Here is a 23,535-nt window from a genome sequence, read left to right as displayed (position 1 = left end):
GGTTATCTCCCATGGCGATGGACCCCCGCGTCACAGTTGCCATGCCAAACCCATTTGGGGTTTTAGTGAGTTATGAGTAGCTTTAAAAAGGGGAAGCAGTGAGGAGTTTATTGCTTAAGTTAACATTTACGTAAAAAGATGGAGAGTTTTCCCTTTAATGTGTTTAACACTATTATGTGCTCTTTTTTTACTCTTCTGGACAAAATATGAACATTTACCAACCACCTAATACACACAAGTTGTTTCTTCTTCTCCTTCTCCTTCTCCTTCCCTCCTTTCAGGCAGAATTAATCAACCTCTGAGCATTTACATCCCCATCTCTCTTTGCCATGGATATTATTAATCAACTGCCAAGTCGGAGCTCTCACTGCTTTTCTACCACGAAAGCAACTTAATGACCGACTGTCGAGTTCTTTCTCTCCTTTTCTCTTTCTCACTCTGAGTTCTGCCGCGTGGGTTTGATTCATGTGTCTGGTCTGCCAGTCTGTCGAACCTTTGACCTTTTCATCCAGTCTGTGTATCCGTATTTTTTCTTCAAGGGGGGTAGACAGACAGAGAGAGAGAGAGAGAGAGAGAGAGAAAAGAGAGAGAGAGAGAGAAAAAGAGAGAGAGAGAGAGAGAGAGAGAGAGAGAGAGAGAGAGAGAGAGAGAGAGAGAGAGAGAGAGAGAGAGAGAGAGAGAGAGAGAGAGGGGAACACAGCAATGTTGAAATGAGGAATTGATATTGCTTGCTGAGCTGAAACATTTAAAAACAGCCAGCCCCATCACATCTCTACCGCACGGCAAAACACTGCAGCACTCTACTCTGTGTGTGTGAAACACACTTCCTCTTATCAGAAAAATACTGTGTCTGGTGGGGGGATTGAAAAACAAAGAACGACAGAATGTTAGGGACGAATGACCACACGGGCCTCTCTTCTCTCTACTCCCACGGCAGAGTACCTACTGTGAATAACTGTGTGTGTGTCTGTAAACTCTGAATGAAAGACGTTAAATACGGACTGTGGTTGAGATGAAACACTTTGCACCACTTCAGTCAGTTTATGGCAACTACTTACTGCAAAGCTAATTAGTACAATATAGTCCGACTGCGGTAGTCTTGTCACACTACTTACCCGAAGCCCCCCACCGTCCTCATTCCTCTTTCTAAATAGCAATAAAAACCCATGTAGATAATATTTTGAGTGTCAGTGCCTACGCTCAACAAGTAAAAATGAAGCATTTGTAAAACGTTCAACACCATAGACTGTAAACAGGAAGTGGACGTAGTTGTCGTGGCGTCATTGGTTTGCGGTTTGCTGTTTTGAAGCTTTGAGTTCGCCATTTTGGACGGTCGTCATCTTTGATTTTGGCAGCCACCATATTGGTTTTCTGCAACCTGAGAAGGGAAGCTAACATATTTGGACTGCGGGGGAGAGACGCCGCATACGTCTATGGAAGCGACCTGTCAATCACAAGGTAGCCCCGCCCTAAAGCATACTCTGCTTTAAAGTCTGCTTTACTTTAAATTGACCATAATTTACTAAATGAATATCATGCTGTATTAAAGAAGACTTAAAACTAGAGATTGAGACATAAACTCACGTTTACTGAGGTAATAAATAATAAATAATTTTCTCATAGACTCCTATACAATCTGACTTGTCGCCCCCTGCTGGTGTGTCTTTTGTGTGGTGTGATCAAACGTTGGCACTGTAGCTGCTGAGTGTTGTTCTGGTAGGATTAAACCGGTAATGATAGCCTAAAAACCAAAATAACACTTGTGGATTAAGAAGCTACGTGGGAGTTACAGAGGCTTCATGTATAAGTTAAAAATACAACGCCTCAGGGCAGCTATATACCGACATCACATGGAGACTGGTCGGTTTGGACGGGAAGTGTTTTTTCTTACATGTTTCTGATGCCGGTAGAGATTGTTGAAATTAAAGATGTTTATTTTCCAAATATCTCCAGTATTCTGCAAAAAACTTACGTGTGCAATAAATTTTCATAAATGGAACAAATTCAGAACTAAAATATTTCTCCACTATTAATTAATGCACGGCAGTAGTGTCGTCGTAGTAAAAATTCCCAATGATACTTTATATATAAACTATAGCACGAAAAGTGGGAAAAAAAAGGTGGTGCTGTCTACGGGTGAAAATCCAACGCTCAACTATGCATCAGTCTTTTATAGGCGAGACCTATGAGATGTATGGCATGTCCCACTTTTAGGTTTCATCCCCAACAAAGAATGAATCACAATAAGCACACAAATAAGTCAATAAATATAGTTTAGGTTGTACTAGGAAATGATTTACCCTATTAATACCTCATCGTAAAATCTATCCAGACAAACACTTGGCAATTGGAATGGATAAGGTAAACCACTTCTGCCGGAGACATTTCAGGCGTGTGTATTAAAACAATGAACCAAACTGCCAGTGTCCGGCCGAATGCTTCGGGGCTCTAATGAGCAACATCACTCAGGGATGTGCCCTCGCTCTTTTTTTCTAGTCGCTGGGGAACATCTGAATAGACTTTTGACCTTGCTTCTCCCTTTGTTGCCTGTTGCTGGGAGAGCTGCCCCTCTACATCATCCCAATAAAAAATGCCCGCGATAAGAACACCTCCTGCCCCCTTCCACCCCCGTAATGCACTGCGGTCATTGGAGCTCCCGGGGGCCCGTCGATCGAGAGGAGCTGAATCATTGATGAGGAGGCGCTGGAGTTTAATGCGAGGCCCATTTGACCAAGATCGTACTGAGCCTGACTCAGCTTGATTAAACGAGGAGTTAAATATAGTTGTACAGCTGTTGTCGTGCTGCGCTTCTCTTCTTCAAATCATTTTTTTGTTGCTTTGAAGACGCGCTTGTGGGAAAGCCTTCTGCTCCCGCTCTGTCCGCCCTGTTGTTCCTTTATCTTTTAATTACTCTCTTTTGCATGCAGGCACCACAACAACAACAACAACAACAACAACAAGCAACGCATACGGCGACAACAATGGGATCGTAGCGCAGACGCCCACGCGGGGGACATCGCGCCGCACACAAAAGCAACGCAGATAATGGCATTACACGTGCACACAAAAGGCAGAGCGGAGACCGTGTCGGGCTGGGAGTTTTATCCGCCGGTTATCATGCACATAAGCCCACACACACACACACACACACACACACACACACACACACACACACACACACACACACACACACACACACACACACACACACACACACACAGTCTGTTCTCTTCAGTTCGGCTCTGTATCTCGTCTTTCTCAGGGTCCCTGCTCCTGTTCAAAGGTCTCCATCATACCAACCCCTCCCTCCCCCGGCCGCCCCTTTTGTTTGACTGTCTGGAATTCGGCTCCTGACCGAGGGGGCCTGGGCGAGGGACACAACCCACTTCACATTAGTTTGTGGCCCAGTCACTGTCGCAACACACACACTTCACTTTTGTGCAAGGCATAAGAGGGCCCTCCGCAGTTTTCTCCCGTTCTTATGCCGTGTTCACACCGGATGCGACGCGAATTTGCGGCGCGACCAGTTTACATGTAAAGTCAATCCACAGACGCGCTGCGGCGCGAATTTGCGAATTTGCGGCGAGATAGACGCATTGGAGGCGGTGCGAACAGAACGTTTGACCTGGGGCGAACAAAGCGAAGGACGCGGCGCGAATTTGCGTGAGTTGAATTCTCCCAACTCTGGCGGAGAAATCGCGTGACGCAAAGTTGCGGCAGCCAATCAGCGTTGAGAAGCTCCGCCCGTCACCACCGCCGTCTCCCCGTTTCTGAATGAAACTGCTGCTGCTCCGCCTGAACCAGCGATGACAGCGGCTTCATTGAGACGCTGTTGTGGGACTACGGATACAATTATGAACCCAGACACCATGGAGTTTGATGTTCCGACATATGTGGAGTTTACACAACAAGTATAAAGCAGAACTGGTGGTTATTTCCATGGTGGATGGCATAATCGGTATCGTTTTACGGAGATACGCGAGACGCAGTTCCTGGAGGAGTCGGTGAAATTCACCGAGCTATGTGCGACTACGGATGATGTTATGAACCCAAATACGAGGGCGTTTCATGTTCCGACATGTTTGGGACTTCCACAACAAGTATAAAGCAGTACTAGTGGTTATTTATTCCATGGTCGATAGCGGAAATGAAAGCTTCGTCGCTTGTCTCTCACAGAGGCAAGCAACAGAGCTAAGCCACGCCCCTTTGGTCGCGCCGCGAATTCGCGTTTGGTGTGAACACCCTCTTTCTACTCGCGCGAGTAAACTTCCGCGGTGGACGCGGTGCCGCAAATTCGCGTCGCGTCCGGTGTGAACACGGCATTAAAGTAGCACTGCGGCGTTTGGTGGGGCCGCTGCACCGTCTGCACTCGTCAAACAGCCTATTGTGGCCGGGCGAAGCAGCACTGGCTGCTCTCTAGAAACTTGTCCTCACGGCCCTGACATCGTGTGAGGAGACAAACTGTAGCGCTGCAGACGATGGCGTGTACAGCTGTGGTTACAGTAGAGCTACTAACGCAACACGACGCTTGAGGAGAGAGAAGTGGAATGCGGAGGGAACCGAATAAAGAGTTGCTGAAGAGAAAATAAGATGGGAAGAGTGAGGAGGGAGAGAGGGGGAGAAATGGGGCATAAATCTACAATCCAGGCAGAAGATAGACTGAGGCGTAACAGAGTGTAAAGAACCAGGGACCAAGAGGGAAAATTAGAGCCACTGTGTGCTTCTATTTTCAACCGTGAACTGTGAATATTACATCTTTTGTGAAAATGCTAATTATGGATATTTCCATGAGGGTACACTGGAGCAAATAAGCCAATCTCCCATGGAAGACAAAAGGTCTGATTGATGTTGGACAAATACACGCTCATCCAAAGCCTCATGTGTGAATAACTGATCCAGAGTGATTCAGTGGGTCAAAGCCACCGTCATTTAATCAGCAAATACATCTCAGTTTCAATCTATTGCATAGCGCAGTCATTAAAACAGCTCAAAGGGAGGACAAATCGCATGTTTTAGCTTTTTTTACTCGACACTAGAGAATTAACTGGCAGCTGTTTTGCTTTCCAATTAAGTTTGAGTTAATATGGAGGAACATTGGCAAACATCTACTGTTCCAGCTTATAACATAAGAGCATTCGTTGTTTTTCTCAGATGTATATCCAATTAAAGTTGAATATTTGGGGGTTTGGAACTGTTTGTCATAAAAAAAAAAAAAAACGCCATTTAAAGACTTTTTACACACTAAAAACAAGTACATATAATGAATTCACTCATAAATAGGCAGCCATAATATTGACAGACTTTTTTTTTTTAGACACAACAATGGATTGAATGATCAAAAAAATAAGAGTGAAATTGATGCGTGTAATACAATTAAACATTATGGATTATAGAGAAAGGGAAAGCAGGGTGTGCAGTGACAGACAGACAAAGGAACAGTGTCACCTGGCAGCATGCGGCGTGTCCTACACGGACTACGATAATGCTGACATGACGCGACCGGCAGCGCTGCGCTATGCAGCACTGGACCACTACCACTCTGCTGCAAAACACACACACACCTCGTTAAAGACCAAGGCCTGAGCTTAAAGATCTGAAGAGCTAGTTCATTAAGAAGCATCTCACTGTTGGAACAGAGGGCAAATAAGGTGAACAACACAACGAGTCTGTGTGTTCCCACAGCAGAAAAAAAACGTACACACACACACACACACACACACACACACACACACACACACACACACACACACACACACACACACACACACACACACACACACACACACACACACACACACACACACACAGAGAGAGAGAGTAGTTTGTCAGGCGGTGGCGATAATAAAACTCGGACAGAATGTGAACGGTCGCTTTTGTAAGACAAAACTGCTGAACATTTCATAAAAGATGAAAAGTCAGTCCAAAAAAAGTAGTTTTATGACTTAAAGAGTTAAAGTGGATGTCTGAGATGAATAAACTTCAGTCGATGGCCGTCTCAAAAGTGACAGAGCCTTTTGGGAATGAACCCTTCCATCCGTTGCCATGAGTGCACCGTTTCTATTACCTAAAGAGTCCGTACTGGGTTGTGATGTGTTACACCAGAACTGCGGTTACCTAAAAGGTTTAGATCTGGACTTTTTTTTTTACAGCTGGAACCAAAATAGTCAGTCACTTCCTGATCTTCCTGTGTTTCTTTTCTCACAACAGAGAACACCTTAAGGGGCTGTGATATTTGTAATTGTCAATTTTGATTATGTTCGATGTTAGAAGTTTAGTATGCAGGTTCTGTTGATCTGAATCTGTTTATTCTCATATTTACGACATTTCGACAAGCAGAGAACTGTAAAGGAATGGGTCGTTGACAGAATGAGAGAAACTACATATTTAGCTGCATGGTGTGTGCGTGTCCAGATTCATCAAACAAAGCATGTTGTCTTTTTTTCTGTTCTTTTTCCATTTAGCATTGAAGTGAACAGTCAGAGCATCAGAGTGCTATCTAGGCCAGGTGGACAGCTATCGCACAGAGCCAGACACCATCAATAACCCAACTCTGTGTCATCAATAGAATCAGAGCCTCGGCCCGAACCGGTTAGCTAACCAGCAGAGTGTCCATCAATAGGCCGGCTGTGTGCGTATGAGTCAGTATCGATCTCCGTGATGCAACATTGTGTATGTGTCGCAGTGACGGTGCTGATAAAGAAGACTCACAATCAGACAAGGCCACAGTTTGGACAGCAACTGAATAAAGAGTGACCTGTATGAGCTGTGAGAACACAAACTACTACACACCAGGTTCAAGAGCAAAGACGACGTAGAGGAGAAAAAAAAGAAAAGAAAAAAGCATACAGCACATAAAAAGGTCCTAAAAGGGTACAAATTAGAAATCAATTAAACCAATTAGTTGTTGGAGTCAGTTCTAAAACAAAAACGTAAGACTTTTGCAGGAAGCAGCTTCTTAACACAGAAGTGATTTTCTTATTTTCAGTGTTTTTGTTAACTGTTAAACTATGGATTTTGGATTGTTGGCTAGGAAAAACAAGTAATTTGAAGACTCCAGAAAATGTGAGGAGCTTCATTTTTCATAGACAAAACTATTATGAGATCAATTGCCTCACCAACCAGCCATGTTGCAGTTAACAACCAATATCCTCACTTTATCATTTGATCCTGTTCGATATTTGTGTGACATTCTCATAATGAGCACATTCCTTCTTGAGTTATGGCCAAACGCGTGTTTCACCAGGTCACAGTGACCTTTGACCACCAAATTCTAAATCAGTCGAGTTTGGACAACCCGAAACAAATAACGCCTCCAGCGCAGAGGCGTAACAATCAGTAGAGTTTAATCAATGATGGAAATTAAAGTTCAGTCAGCTGCAACTCGGCATGGGACGATATGTAAATGTAATGCCACTTTTATACTGGCCAAAATAACTGTGATTCACAATATTACATCCATGATCATCAAAGTATGGTTAAAACTCTTCTCCAGTGAAGGATGCAAGATTTACTCTTTCCCGCAACTATCAGAGAGCTCAACCTGCACTGACAGCAGGAAAAGAAAATATTTTACTAAGCAAGATGAGGGAAAAAAACTTTAACTTTAACTGCTTGAACACAGAATGCGAGCCTGAAGCGGTTTCTCACCCATTTTGTTGCAATAGATCGCTCTCAATTAACATGCACGCACGCACACGGCCAAGTTCCAACACAAGGAGAGCTTAATCTCATTAGAGCCATGAGTGCAACACGTGTAGTTAATACATGACCCTAAACAAGCAGACAGTGACGTACATTACTTAATGACCTAGTTAGTTCCAGTGGACAAATGTTGGTTACCTTAACCTGCAACCACTGAACTCAACAGGACTCCATTTGGGACAGGTGGGAAATACTATCAAACAGCATTAATATTACTCGTAGAAAAACTAGGCATCGAGTAACATAATAGTAATATTAATTACGCGTTATTCACTTCATCTAGCTCTGAGACTATTAACGGCCCTCGGTGTAGCAACACAACTGATCGCTTTATCCGCGCTTTATGTCTGTTCTGTCCGACCGAAAAGGAAAAAAGGGCGAAAACGAAAGAAAGAAAGGTGGGCGACACTTTTCCTTTGTAGCCAGCGAGGTAACGAAAAACAAGCATCCCCAACGTGTCGGTGCAGGAAGAAGAGAAAATACTTTTTATGTCAGTCAGGAGCACTTGACTCCACGTGACAAAGCCCACGACTTGGGTTCAAATGCATGAAACATACCCGGGGCTGGCCAAACATTCTGACTTTACGATCGTTTTTAAAACAGGGCAGGGAGTCACCACTTTTTATTCTGAATGAATTATATTTGGTGTTCGTGGTTTAAAAAAAGTTAACAATTGAATCGTGGAGAACCGGTCGAACAATGTGCAACATATCCTTATTGACAAAAGGTTACCCGGTGTGTAATTGAGACCTGCGATTATTTGTCAAAAAGTGTGTGGCCACACCCGCCAAGTACGTTTTTTGTAGCTTATACTGACACAAAGCAGAACTCAATGCTTCAGCAGGTTATTGAAATGTCGGTGTGAAATTATACAGTTTTTTTACAAAATAAATACAAAAAAATTGACAGCTCAACAAAAGCTCATGAACTGACGGAGAGTTTTTTCCTGCTCTTGACCTGCAGCCAGCAGCGGCTTCCCCCGACACTAAGTTCCACATAACAACCAAAAAGGTCAAAGTTCAGATGACTGCTGCACGCAAGGATCATCAGGGAGTTACGGCCCGAGGCCAAACAACACGTGGAAAGCCGCTGAGCTGTTTGTTAGCGGCACAACACAAACGCGACGACTGACTCATGTTACATGGCACCTAAACGGTAAAGAATATATCAAAAGATGCTAATTATCTGCTCAAAAGGGATCAACATAGGAGTTTGATGTACGCAGCCACGGCTTTCCAAAACATCTGTGTGTGTGCGTGTGTGTGTAATGGTCCTGTGATGGCTGCATGAACTCCTCTACGCGTTTCATCTTCACACACAAACATCCACACTTTTCACTCACCTTCTGCAGGCTGGTTGGGTTGAGTTGCGTTTTATCGATGATCTTTATTGCAACCTGAGAGGGGAAACGACAGAAAAAGAGATTAACACAAACCACACAGGAAACACTTCCACACTCAAAAAAACGTCTCATTTGTTGCAACAAACCTGGCTGAAGTCAATCGCAAAACAAAAATGAAGAGGTATTAATTCGTGGTGCTAGAATGCATTTTGCTCTTCAAAAGGTTGTCATTTTTCTTTTATTTACTGAATGTTGAAGCAACTCAAATTGTTTTATCAATTAATCTCCTGATCTACTCAATTATTTAAATTTTCAGAAAATAACTTCAAACTGGCTTTAAATGCTTCATTTATCAAATTAGCTGCTGATCGCTTCAGTTTCAATTTTATTAATTATGAACTAATTAAATTTGCAAATGTCCTGACCAATGTGCGCGGGACGAGAGCATCTGGAATTCAAAACGCAGCGCGTTTGTGAGGAAAACAGAAGCTGAAATCCACTAAACAAACCGACAGAGCTCGATAAGAGGCTTAACAACATGTGGTGGCCCGGTCAGCGTCCAACTGACGCTGTAAACCACCATATATATGACGTCTCCTGCTTTTATATGGGAGGAAAACAATAACTCTCACATGATCGAGTTTCTGCTGAGACTGATCACCTCAGTTAATGTAGGCCAGAGTTTTTCTGAGGAGAAAGACTCAAGAGTGTTGAAAGACTTTACTGTGCTGTGAGACTAGATCGTTTTGTCTGGCTGTACAGTGAAAGCTAACAGACGGGTGCTCTGAACTCGGTGGACCGGCCCTTTAAAAATTCTATCTGTGGGCTAAGTCACAGGGTTCTGTTCTGGCTCTCCAACCCTGTTAGTTCACCCAAGCTTCAACTCCTCAGCCTCATCAATCCCCAGCATGCATGGGTTTCTACAGACGCCCCCGACGTCTCTGAAACGCACCTCTCTGCCAGTCAGTATGTGGCGTGCCAGCTTGACCTTGGCGAAGTTGCCCTTGCCGATGGTTTTGAGCAGCCGGTAGTTTCCGATGTGCGGCTGCTCGTCCGAGCACAAGGCGATGGAGTTGCGGCATCGGGCTCCGAGCGAGCGACTCGACCAGCCGGTGCCCTTCTCCGAGCGGCTGACCGACAGGGAGGTATGCTGAGGGGGGAGAGAGAGAGAGAGATGCAGGTGAGCCGGTAGTATAACTGAGACATTAGAAGTTTGCCATTATTGTTGCATTCAAGACCCTAAACCTCAAGACTACCTGAAGAGTTAACATATATAAACAGATGATGAATGAGTGAAAGAAAGGCAACACCCTCCACATAGCCATACAACATCAAAACGACCAACGAACACCATGTGACCTTGACTGTGCTCCTGTAGTCATGTGACTGCAGCCTGGTACCAGACACCCAGAGGTGGGAAAACGATAGCAACCAGGGGGTGGCACACCTATGAATCTCATCTGACCCCCCTTAGTCCGCATTCCTCGCATTCAGGTGCGGCTAAGAGGTCGCCGGTGTCAAACGTGCATTGCCGTGTCGGTATGGCGTGAGGTGAGGTGACGGCAGCACATCGAGCCGCCCTGGACTCCCACGTGCATCCGCAGGGTCTGACTTTGGAGCTAAGCGTAAAAAGTTGGTCCTTCTTTACAATCAGCAGGATAATATTGAAAAATCTGAGAAGTGACGGTTGAAATGAGGAAAACTTTACACAGGCCTCGATATCTTCCATCTTCCACACCAACCCTAGGACCCCTTAAAAAAGAACTGGAAGAGAGAAAAAGCCAAAGAATTTGCAAAATAACCCAAAAAACACTTTATAATCTGTTACACTGTTGAAATTCAACGAAACTACTTTCCTGCTAAATCTGCTTATGAAATAATATAATAAAGTAATTGACTTAATTATTGCACCGAACATTTAAAATGTCACATGAATAACCTATATATTAAATTAAATGAAAGCTCTGTGACATATTGTTGATGTTATTGTTTTGTATTCTGCGGTCATGTGGCTCCAAAACACACTTCCTGGAGTGATAGGACAAAGATTATCGTGAACTTTGAATAACAAATTAACGATAAGCCGATAAAGATTGTGATTACATTTCACTTCACAAAAGCAAGTTTTCATTGGAGCCCCAGAAAAAACATGAGTTCTATACTATATTTAGAATATTATAATGCAGTTTCCTCCACCCCTTCACAGACACTCTGACCCGGCATGAACCCTTTGGGTTAACACGGTTTTGAGGTCTCGCAGCATAAGCATCAAACGCTAACCTTCCATCTGCTCTCCTCCGAGCACCGAGCGTAAACAGAAACATCCCACGGAAGCAAACTAGCTTAAACTTCTCATCCGTTAGTGGAGATGACACGAGGGAAAGAAGAGCAATAAGAGGAACAAGAGGCTCGTTTTAAATGGCTGGGTTTCTTGTTTGCCAACGTCTACCTTTTATCACAAGATGAATATGAGAAAGGATATGTTGATGTATTATGAGACTGACTGGTTTATTACTATTGGACCAAATTAAGCCAAATAAAAATGTTAAACGCTAAAGAGCATGAAAAACTTAAACTCAAAACACTGGTCCAAACAAATGAGAGAAATCTGTCCAAGCGACGCAATTCTGATATTGGCAAACATATCAATGAAGAGACCAAGATAAAAACAAAAGCACAAAAGCATCACAATGTGGATTAGGAGTGCAGGACAATATGGGAATTTTTTACTCAGATTTTATGAATGTAGTGTAGTGTTCTTCATACTATGACAGTTTTGAAAAAATATAACGCCTTGCTTATTTAACTGCAATATAAAGTATCTCATTGCAACCCCTGCATCATGATACATGTGGTAAATATGGTACATTCCTCTCAGGGTCTTAAACGCATCATCCCGCCTCACTCTCCCAATCTTTCCCGTCCCTTCCTGATCCTTCAACCCGGGAAACCAGTGTGAAGACACAAAGCCACCGGTGGGGTTACGGCTCATGTCAAGATTTAGGCCTCTTGGACACATGAAAATATGTAGTCTGGTCTTTTTTCCACGGGAGAAAGAGGCAAATGTAGAGCCCCGAGAGAAACTCATGACAAGCCCTCGGCACAATGACTTTCTATTTCCACACTATGAGAACTACACCCTGTCTCTCTCTCTCTCTCTTTCTCACACTCACACACACACACACCAGTCAGATAAAAACTGCATCACCTTGAAATGCACCCAATGTGGTAAACACAGTGGTGAGATCACAGGATCAAATGATTTTCCAGCACACACACATGGGAAAGTGCACCAGCTCAGACCTTTAACACCAATAATACTGATATAATGCAACGTGTCATTGATGCAACATCAAAAAAATGAAAAAGGATACCATTTCTACTGAACTCATGTGTATAGTTTTCATGGCATGCATCGAGGCTTCAAGTGTTTGAGGGATTACAAAGATACTATAAAAACATTTATAGTACTATAGCCAACATGGAGAATGTTTCATTTCCAAATGATTTATTCACCCCTTCTTCTTTCTCTTCCCTGGCTCATCCCATCCCCCCCAGACAAATTAATTTGCCTCCCTTCCCTCTATTCTCCTCTCCGCAACCAGAACCCACCCTCTCTTTTGTCTCGCTCCGCTATCTTCATTTTCGGGGCGACCTCACATCAGTTTAAGGTTTCGTGCCTCCCTCTATCGCCCATCCCCCAACCCTCATACCCCATCGATCCCCCCCCCCTAACTTTTGATTACCACGTGGTTTCATTCAGAAAGGATGCCTCAGTGTGTGTGATGGGGTCTGGAGGGCCAGCAGAGGTATTTTGGGTGGGGGAGCAGAAGGGGATGAAAGCTCTACACATCATTACATATGTAGGGTGACATTTGATATAGAAAATGGATGAGAGAGAGAGAGAGAGTTTTGCACATTCAGCAAACGAGCTGCACCTCGCAAACTGGAGGGGATCGGTTCTTTGTGCCGACGTCCTGCATCAGCATCTCACAACTTGCTCCGCTCCGCCAGCCCGGGGTTCTTTGTTCCCCGTCTGCTGCCACTGGCGAACACGGCCGACGTTACCCTGACGACAACGGTTTTAAATCACTGTTGTGTCTCATATTGGTTGCCATTTGAAGTGCGTTGCTTCTCAATCCAATGTACAGCTTCTTCACACTCGTTTAATTTTTTAAGCGTATTTGTAAGTAAAGTCTTGCTCACAGTTTGAATTCTGGGCTGCATGATTATAAAAGAAGAAGAAAAAAAAGTCGATCTAACTTTATCATAAACCATGAACGCATGAATACATTTTTGGGCCAAACCATCTGCATCCCGTCACATGCAGTCCTAAAAACAGCTTCCCGCATTGACTAAACAAAGTCGGTAGGCAGCCCGTTCTTTTAAATTCTTGTGTGGTACAATAGGAATGACAGCTTGACGTCGTTTGGACAACAATACCGTAAACATGCGAGGATGTCTTTGAAGTGAAACAGAAAATGTGCAGCCGAGTTATATTGCATTATAGCGAGAGGTGCTTGTTATTTAGTCTACCCTCTTACGTCGGCAAGTACCAAGAATCTATTCCACTTTTTTTAAATACCTGCACACAAGTCTAATGTTTTTCTGATTAGATCAGGTGACAGCTGAACTCGTCTGCAGGATGTTGATCATAATCACGTGCGACCAAAATAGATAAACATTTGTACTTCTGCTGATATTTCAAGCCACAGGCAAGAACAGGTCAGTTAAGTCTCCCTTCAAAATAAGAGCCCCAAATATGAGTTTGACATTTTTTAAATTGTGTTTCAAGACTGGCACTCTAGTCTTTTTAAGCTTCAATTTCAGTTAAAAAAACACTAATGTAAACATAAAAAACATAACATCCAACATCTGTAATAAAAACGTTATTGTGTATCTAAATGTTAATCATAATAGTTAAGAAAAAAAGCGAAGGAAATATGTGTTAATTTAGGACGGGCCAGTCCAGGTGGGCGAGTCCGGACCCGTTGGGCCCACCCACAACGTTCGGGCTACGCGTCAGGAGACAATACAATCGTTACAAAACAATTAGTGTTATTTGATGGCAAGCAGGTCTGGCATCCCATCGTTTATTCTACAGAACAGCTGTGCTGGTCGGTGTGGGCGTGTACAGCTGAAGAGAAATGCAAATTAATGCATGAATGGAAAACTTGGGACTGAAAGTGATTGTACTCCACACACATGATTTTATAAACTTTAAATAATCCTCAATCGTTTGCTTGGTTTTGGTCTCCTCACATGCTGCTTCTCAGTCATACGTCATCATTTTCAAGCTCCATTTATCGTATCACTAACAGTCATTGTACCCGTTGTAGGAGTTTTTCTTATTTTGTAAACGTTATTAATGTATGAATTATTGCTCGTTCGGCTACTTAACTCATAAATATCTCTGCATACAAATTCGATTTTCTCCTTATCGTGGCTTGAAATGACAGCGGATGGGCGGGGGCCACCACAACGCCAAGACTCGCGGCGTGACAAACACAAACATGTTTCTAAACAAAGGGCCACACCCTGAGGGAGGTGCCCTGCTGCTGCGGCCTGGATGTACTGTACTGGCCCGAGTGTGTGCGTGTTGGTGTGTGTTTTGGTAGGGAGGAATTGAGATAAAGACCGGATGTGTGACGCAGGAATGGCGTAACCTTGAGCCATCCTCCACTCCCCCTACACACAGTGCCACTCCAGTTTCCTCTTCCTCTCTCTAGCAGCTGCGGCTCTCGTGGCCACAGACACACGGACACACACAAAAGAGAAGGACGAGTGGATCAGTCAGAGGCTCAGTTATCTCAACAACATGTTGTGTGGACTTCACAAGCTCAACGCACATCTGCGGCTGCTTTTCTTCTTTTTTTTTTAAAAAACAGAAAACAAAAAAGGAACTGGCTTCTTTCTGCAGTCAACTGCCAAACATGTACTGAAAAGATATTATCTGCTGAATAGAGATAACGCGCACTTGACTGGTTCACTTATGTCAAACCACGCGACCACGCAACCCCCATCCATCAACCGGCGAGGGCACGTGTCAAGAGCACCGGGATGTTGCGCGAGCTCAGCCAGCGTCACTTCCTGTCTCGGGGACAGAGATGTCAGAGGAACGACAGCAGGAGTGTCGCAGCACCCGGCGAGCGTTTCCTGGCTGGGCCCCGCGATGGAGAGGGAACTGCCGGAAACATAACACATCAAGTGAGGGCGACAGACGGGCTCGTCTGAAAGTCACGCGTCAACGCAATCTGGACTTTTACCCAAAGCACTTCATTCCACAGAACAGATCCTAATGATCACAGTGCTGAGTGCTTATGCACTGTGAGACTTTTCAGTAACGTCCACTGGTTTTTAACCACTGAAAATACTGGACATCAGTTGTCCTTAGTGAATAACGTAATACATCAGATTAAGTCGATACTGATGCAAAAAATGAAAACAGAAACGACTGTATAAGACAATGTGTTCCGTCATATACAGAGTATTTTAAGATTGATTTCTGGCCACCTAACAAAGCCAAAATATAAATTGTAATAAGCGAACATTTTCAGCACCGACCGAACACGAGCTTTGGCCGATGAAGAAAATAAACATGGGCGACGTTTCTTAACCCGCAACGACTGATGCCGCTTGTGGCTTTCAATGAGAGAAGATTTGCGGACGACTGAAGCGGCGCAGCGGACATTCCTCAGCTTCTGCCAAACATTCCTCAGCTTTCCGACCGATAACCATTAAAACCTGAGTCAGAGCTGTTTGGCGGCAGCGCTTCTCTCACTGACGTGTACTATGCATTACCCCGGGGCAGGCGGAATTGTGTTGCTCTTACAGGAGGCTCAGTTTTAACCCTCTGTTCTTTACAGAAAAGAAGAAAAAAAATCCACACTAGCAGCCAAGAAATAACACAGCTATTTTGTATTTCACTCAAAATAAGCCTTATCTGATTTCCTCTTAAAACTGAAATGTTATCATTACTTTGGAAAGGGTTTCTTGAGCCCTCGGGTCAGGAAACTTGCTCAAAACCCCTTCAGTTCAGGTAAAAACATGATAATCATATGATTGCCCGACACTGTGGGTTTAAAAAGGCGGGCCTCTTGCCCTCTGGCTCCAGTATGCAAAGGGAAACTGGATAACACACACACACACACACACACACACACACACACACACACACACACACACACACACACACACACACACACACACACACACACACACACACACACACACACACACACACACACACACACACACACACACACACACACACACACACACACACACACACTTCACTGCAGGGCTGTGATCATCAGACCGGGCTGAGCGGAGGGTCAGATTTATTCCGTTCAGATCAACAGCGGCGGTGGATTAGAGCGCTGAGTCACCACGTGGGCCAGACGTCGCTTTCTCTCTCCGTTCTCTCTGGAATGATCTGTTCTGTAAACCCGGAGCCACTCTTTTTAGTGCAGAAAGAGACTTTGCACACATCACACCTTTTTTTGTGGTTTTGCTCATCATTTCTACCAGTAAGGATAACACTGTACTCACCACAATGAGTGCTGTGATGAGCTCGAGGCAACATTCCTAAAATGACGACTGACAGGGGCAAGAAAGTTGTTGTGGGCCAGCCCACGGTTTAGCTCATTCATCCCAGAGTTTTCTTTGCAGATGAAACGCAGCAAGCGCGCCCGGAATTTCCGTAATAAATGCCTCACTTCACCGTGTGCACACATGCAACCATTGGGGAGGTACAGTAGGTTTCGAGCTAAACCAGTCATTGAAGTGGTTTGAAACCATCGTTTCCCGTAAAAGGTGCAAAAATGTTCCCAGTATTGGGTCAATTTAGTATTATATACAAATAACAACAATGGCAATAATACCAGGAATAAAGTAAGGCAGTCTCTAGTCTAGTGTGGAGAGCCCTGACTTTTACTGGATCTTTCCTCCCACTTGTTCACTTCGCTCTCTCTGCTCTCCAAATCCTCTCCGCGGCGGAAAAACCTGTTTCCATGAATTCATAAACTTGGTGTCAACTCCTCTCGCTCATTTCACTGCATAATATATATATACACACATATACGTATATACACACACATATACGTATATACACACACATATACGTATATATATATATATATATATATATATATATATATATATATATACACGTATATATATATATATATGTATATATATATATATATATATATATATATATATATATATATATATATATATATATATATATATATATATATATATATATATATATATATATATATATATATATATATATATATATACACACACACAGACATATACATACACATATATACATACATACAGCCACATATATACATACATACAGCAAGCACCTTCAACCACTCCTTCTTCGACCAATCTCCCAGCTCACAGTCTTTGCCTCTGCCCACTCAGCCACTTCCGTCTGACCCAACCTCTCATGATAATTATTTGTTCTTCATCGTGCCTGAGGCAATTTATCTGAAAAGTCAAGCCACATGGGGGAGGGGTGACAGACCAGCTTTGTAGTTGATGAATACAATGTAATGGGTGGTTAGTGCAGATCCTCTGTGCGCACAAGGAATTTCCATGTTTCGATATTTTACCCAAACTTGAACATGTGCCTTTATCTCGTTTGAAATACCAGGAAAAAACCAGGATTGCCAGGCCAAGAAGGTTTTGCTGATTTGCTGCTGCAGGAAGCTTTTAAGACGTCACCGTGAGAGGAAGTCATGACACAGCAGTCGACACAGAGTCTACGATGCACTACTGCCTCGCTGCCATCACCCATTCGATAAAGCCAATTCTACCCTGAAGGGAAACTCAAAATGCTCTGTGTCTAAAGGACTCTGCAGAGCTTCGGCCTGCAGCAGCTAATGGACAGAAACAGTGACGGCAAGAACAACACACACACGCACGTCTTTATCACATTCAGCTTTGAGTCGACAACATGAAACATGGCCCCACGGCTTCCACGGTGTTTGCCCGCTGCGCTGCTCTGTGTGGTTAGAGGCACGGGTCATTACGGTACCCGGGCACGCTGAGGCCATATTTCTGGGGGGTGAGGGGCACTGCAGACCTGAGGCTGCATTAGATGGGAGGCGTGAACTATGTTATGTGGGCTGTTAGAGGGCCTTGGGGGTGAAGAGTGCGGACGGCTGATGGTGTGTTATAGAGGTGTTTGTGCTGTGAAGGTGCGGGGACTCTAGGGGCGAAGCTTGGAGACTGCTATGTGTTCTGGGAGAGTGTGTTACTGTCTGGTGGCACTGGTCCGACTATTGAACATGTTAATCTGTTGACGTTTTACGGGATAGTCAGTGTGGAGTTTCTAATAAACCCTGGAGAACTGCATTTAGGAGTGCAACGTTAACGTGAGTGAACCAGGCAGCAACCTCCGGTTCAGAGAAGGGAAGCCAAAGTGGCTTTCTACTGACCAGCAGGGGGTGACTTCTTCTCAAAAAGAACTCTGATTGTATAGAAGTCTATGAGAAAATGACTCTACTTCTCACTTTATGTATTCTCTTAGTAGACATTGTAAACATGAGTTTATGTCTCAATCTCTAGTTTCAAGTCTTCTTCAAACACAGCATGAGGTTCATTTAGTAAATTATGATCCATTTAGAGTCAAACAGACCATAAAACAGAGTATGCGGGGCTACCTTGTGATTGACAGGTTGCTACCAGAGCCGTATACTCTACATCGCTCCTCTGCAGTACAAATGTTGTCACTTTAGTTCACTGGTTGCAAAAATACAAGATGGTGAAGGCCAAAACTCTGAATTCGAGGCTTCAAAACGCCAGTCCACAAACCAATAGGTGCCATCACGATGACAACGGCCCCTCCCCCTCCTTATATACAGTCTATAGAGTGAACCCGGTTGAATTGTAAACTGTCTTGCGAACACAGTACAGAGAACAGCACGAGCAGACGCTTTATCTGCATTGGCAGCGGCTCTGGCCTCGAGGAGAGACACAGGACTGTAAGCAGACACCTGAAGAGCCCCGTCACACAACGGGCCGACTGTGTGCGCTCTGACTGCATCCCTTTGTACCCGTCAGACGGTTCGTTTTTGTGATTGTGTGCATCTGTGTGCAATAAAGTGTCCGTCTGCGGGGGTTGTATGTGCGTGCGTGCGTCAGTAACAGGGGCTCTGTGAACAGCATCATTCTTCACATGGTAGCCTGATCTCCACTAAACACCACCTGTTCGGCACCGGTCTCTGACCAGCCTCTTAACTAGAATTACATAATAGCTGGCCGGAAAACAATTTGTGCAGATTAAAAAAAAGTCGTCGCAGTTACATTTGTATCAAATGCCAATAACGTTTATTTAATTATTAAGTGTTTAACCGACACATTAAGATTTCGTTACTTTCTCCTGCATTGGTTCTTTGTTTTGAAGCTTCAAAAGGCCAATGCTTTTTATTGACACAAACACACAGAGCTACTTATACCAAACAGGCTCACTTAGAGAGACATTATGTAACAGCAGGTGGGCAGGAAATGTGTCAATCTGCAACAATTCAACGGAATAAAAGACACAATTTTGAGAAATCTGCCCGATTGTCAATCAAAACGCTGTTGGAGCATAAATGTATGCCTTATTCAGAGAGTTTTACATTGTCAATACATCCCATCATGCTTAGCCTACCTTAAATAATAAACATCGTCATGAATGTCTGTTAAATGTAAAAAAAAAACATGAAACATTCACCCACTTTAGTACACTCCCTTTTCTAAACAAAAGTAACAGTAATACGTGTTTTTTGGAATAATGAAAGACTTGATCAGCGTGCACAATGTACGAAGCGTATCTACATTCACTCAGAGGAAGAAGACCACTTGAGTGATGGGAAAGCGATTTGGGGAAAAGTGCAATGCATAAAAAAATATATATGCAAGTAAAATGGCGAGAGGCGATAAGACGGTATTTGAGCAAGTATACTAATCTGAGCTGGGAAAGTAAACGCATAAATGTCCCTTAAAAACCTCCCCCCTGCTGTGCTGTTGAGCAAGCCATTTACAGGGAGGTCCGTTAAATCTCTTAAGCTCTTTTCCCAGCACTGCTCTGCTTCGGATTCATACTTTCACGGCTGAACCTGGTCAGAGTAAACCATCGTTTGCCCACTGGCAAGCATCGCCGGAGCTGCGGGGAGCACGGGCCCTTTGCGCACGGGCCCCTCGGCAGGAGCCCTGCTACTGGCCCACTTCTTCTTCGTAACAACAAAAAACCCACCTTTCAGTTGGGTTAAGCTGGCGAGGAGCAACTCTGCGCCGTGTAGGTCACCGAATATCAAACCGCTTAATTTTTATACCGATGAAACATGGTTCACTTGGCCTCAGGGAACGAGATGATTAGAACCCCGGAGCTGTGTTTCGTGTTGCCGGGTCTGTGGAGCGTTTGTTGGGATGAAACCAATGCCGTTGCATGGGGGGGGCCTCCGGAGGTGGGTGGACGTCAGCTTTTTTCGCGTAACAAGTCAGGACAGCGAGCTCATGAATCGTTGGCTCGTCCAGGAGAAAGGGGTGGAGAAACAAAAGCTCACTCTGCCCTGCGGAGGTACACTGAAAGACTTCTTCTATGCTTTTCTTAAGAGCACAGCAGCTGTACATGTGCGCACAAGCACTCACACCGTCAACCCATCTCACTCACACACACACCCACCCACACACAGCTAAATAGTTTTGTCTTTTGCACTGGTTAAGGATCTTCACTGACTATATTCCAACTCTGAACTTCCAAGCTTCACCGCCACACGGATCACTGACTCAAACCAACTGGTGTCTACTGACCCAAGGAAGTCAACATTAGAATTTTAAAGTGACGAAATGTCCTCACTCAAAAAGGATTTCTTCCTCATTCTTATAACCTCGACAAAACACGCTAGATCTCCAGAAACACACAGCAAAAATGTTAAAAACACGCACATCTTATAATATGATCATCACGCTCATCTTATAATAGATGTTTACTAAGTCACAATGGTTACCTTGAGGAATGTACTTTGTAAAAAAAAAAAAGAGCAAGCGGCCTTACTTTAACATGACAACTGTGCATTTTGCAGTTAATATGAATAGTTATTTTTAGGACAAAACAACTTTCTCAAGCAACAGAGCATGTGGTCCTGTCATTTATCAGGTAAAACACAAACACTGGCATTAGGCATTGTGAGGATGACGATGACGATGATGGGGGCATTGTGGTATTTCTCTGATGCATATCATCTGGAAAGCCAGCATAATTTGTTCTGTCATGGGGAAAGCGATGTAGTCCAAGAGGATACAATAATAACCAATAGAACCAACACACAAATCCAGCATCCCGGTGTAAAAAGCTCTGCGAGCGTCCTCCTCCAAGATCATTTGTATGTTACCACGTTGGAATTCAAAGTCTGGCTGCGTGACGCTGCGTGCATGATGGCCCCCGTCCTGCAGGTCACAAGACCACATTCCCTTTTCAGCGTTAAATGCCCAATATACAACTGCATCACATGTACCGACATGTTACCGCATGCCCAGAAACGTATAGTTAAAAAAGGTATGTACCACTTCTATATAAAGTCCTTTATGTCTCTCTTCTGACCTCTACAAATCTCCAACAGCGCTGTACATTAGAACCTGCAAGAATTCTACATTGAACTCCAAATATACCCGATTTGACACGGTGGGAAAGCAGTGAAGACTTTGTGAGGGAATGATGTGAGACTTTAGCCTCGTTTGAACCGAGAGAGAGAGACACACACATACTTGGATCAGAATAGCTCACGTCACTTGTGTGCATCTCAATTACGTCAGAGCTCAATCCATCATTAGAATGTCAAAGCAGCCGTTAAACTCGGTGCCTGGGCCGAGGAAACGGAACAACCGGCTGCGCTCGCTTTTCATACCTGTGTGAAAGTAAATGTCAGTGTTGCATCTGTCCTACAACAACAACTACTCCGACAAGTGCTATTCACACAATTTGTAAACTTATCCTGCTATTACAGTCGGAAAGAAGCGCTCCGTCATCTGTGACGTCAGAGTTCGACGACAAGCACAAAAAAGTCGTACATTTGGGCGTGGCCTGACAGAAACCGTCCAAACTGCTCACAAAACATGAGGGTGGAAACACCACGTGGGTTCTGCCACCTCGGCGGGTGTTTCTGAGTCCTGGGAAGAGCCACAGGCAATAATCACCTCACTGTAACTTTGGGGAGGCGAGTAAAGAAAGGCGGCAACATCTCTACCAGGAGGCTAAACGTGCACACGCGCGCCAGGATGGGAAAATGTATTTCATTCACATCCCTCTTTTTGATTAGAGCGATCCCACCCAAAATATTACCGCAGATGCGACAGCTGTGGTGAAAAAAAGGGGTCACTGTTGGGCTGGTTTTCCTGGAGCTTCCAACAGTGAATCAGCACTACTGGTTTCAATGTCACACAAGAGACAGTCCAACATCTAAAAACACACACAATTAGGAGGGAAGTATTCCTGAGATCCAAACGAGGGGCTGGTATGACGGGCTTAGGCGTGAACCAGGTGCCCTTGAGATAAAATAGGTGGGGACTCTCCCTGCGGCTGCACTGCTGTCAATATGTGTGTGGGTGGGAGGAGGGGGGGCAAGACAGAGGCGTGCATCCTCACAAGAAACCCATACAGGAGAACGGCTGTGAAAACACTTTGAAAAAAAGGCTATTTAATTGAAAGTCATGTCTACCCTCAGAAAACTAGACACAGAAAAACACCAGCAGGCGCGCAAACTCAGGGCTAGCCTGACACAGCAGATTCTGCAATATCGGGCTGCCCACCGAGCTGCCATTAAAGGGGTGAGAGAGAGGAGGAGGATGGGGGAGAGGGGCTGACAAGGTGAAGAGCTGGAAGTAAGATGATGGAGTGGCAGAGAAGAGGAGGAGTGGTGGGTGCCGGGCAGGATGGGAGAGCTTTGGGTGGCCTTGCATCAGATGCATTCATTATTGATCAGCTGTGTTGTTGTGGGGGCCAGATGACACACATGCACACTGAAGACACCGGTAGGTTGAGGAGGTGGAATATTTTATCAAAAGGCAACTCATTGATTAAATGTGTGCATTTTGCATGTGCGCGTGTAATTACTGTAGGTAGCACAAACACACACACATGGGTCTGCACCCAGTCCAAGGCACCCAAACCTCCCCCACCTCTCTCCCTCCCATGTCCCCCCATCCTGTGTCCAATTGCAATCCGTCCCAAACAAGCTAGGGGGGAGATTAGCGCGTCGGTGTTGCCTTGTTTGATTGCAGCTGCTCTTTGCACATGGCACCCTAATCTCAGAGCCAGGGGGTTGAGGAAGAGGAGGAGGGTGAATAGGTATTATGACCATAACACCTCGTGGTTACCTATTCCCTCTTCCTGCTGCTGAAGGCGACACACACACGTCCTGCATCGTGAACGGTCTACTTACATGGTCCGGGTTCCGCTCGTTCCCGGTCAGTGCCGTGCGTACAGACAT

General features: G+C 44.4%; 1 protein-coding gene across 1 annotated transcript in view; it reads right to left on the bottom strand.

Moving 5' to 3' along the window:
- mark4b (MAP/microtubule affinity-regulating kinase 4b) overlaps positions 1–23,535 on the bottom strand; it is a gene marked incomplete at both ends in the record, with an annotated part of 44,610 nt that extends 21,075 nt beyond the window's left edge. Inside the window, 3 exons of the mRNA XM_079224658.1 lie at positions 9,044–9,097; positions 9,996–10,193; positions 23,488–23,535. Of these exons, the coding sequence (XP_079080784.1) occupies positions 9,044–9,097; positions 9,996–10,193; positions 23,488–23,535 (300 nt within the window). The remainder of the gene's footprint in view (positions 1–9,043; positions 9,098–9,995; positions 10,194–23,487) is intronic.

Source organism: Taurulus bubalis (genome assembly GCF_910589615.1).
Source record: "Taurulus bubalis genome assembly, chromosome: 10".
Classification (NCBI taxonomy): domain Eukaryota; kingdom Metazoa; phylum Chordata; class Actinopteri; order Perciformes; family Cottidae; genus Taurulus; species Taurulus bubalis.
This window is presented reverse-complemented; position numbering and strand designations above follow the sequence as displayed.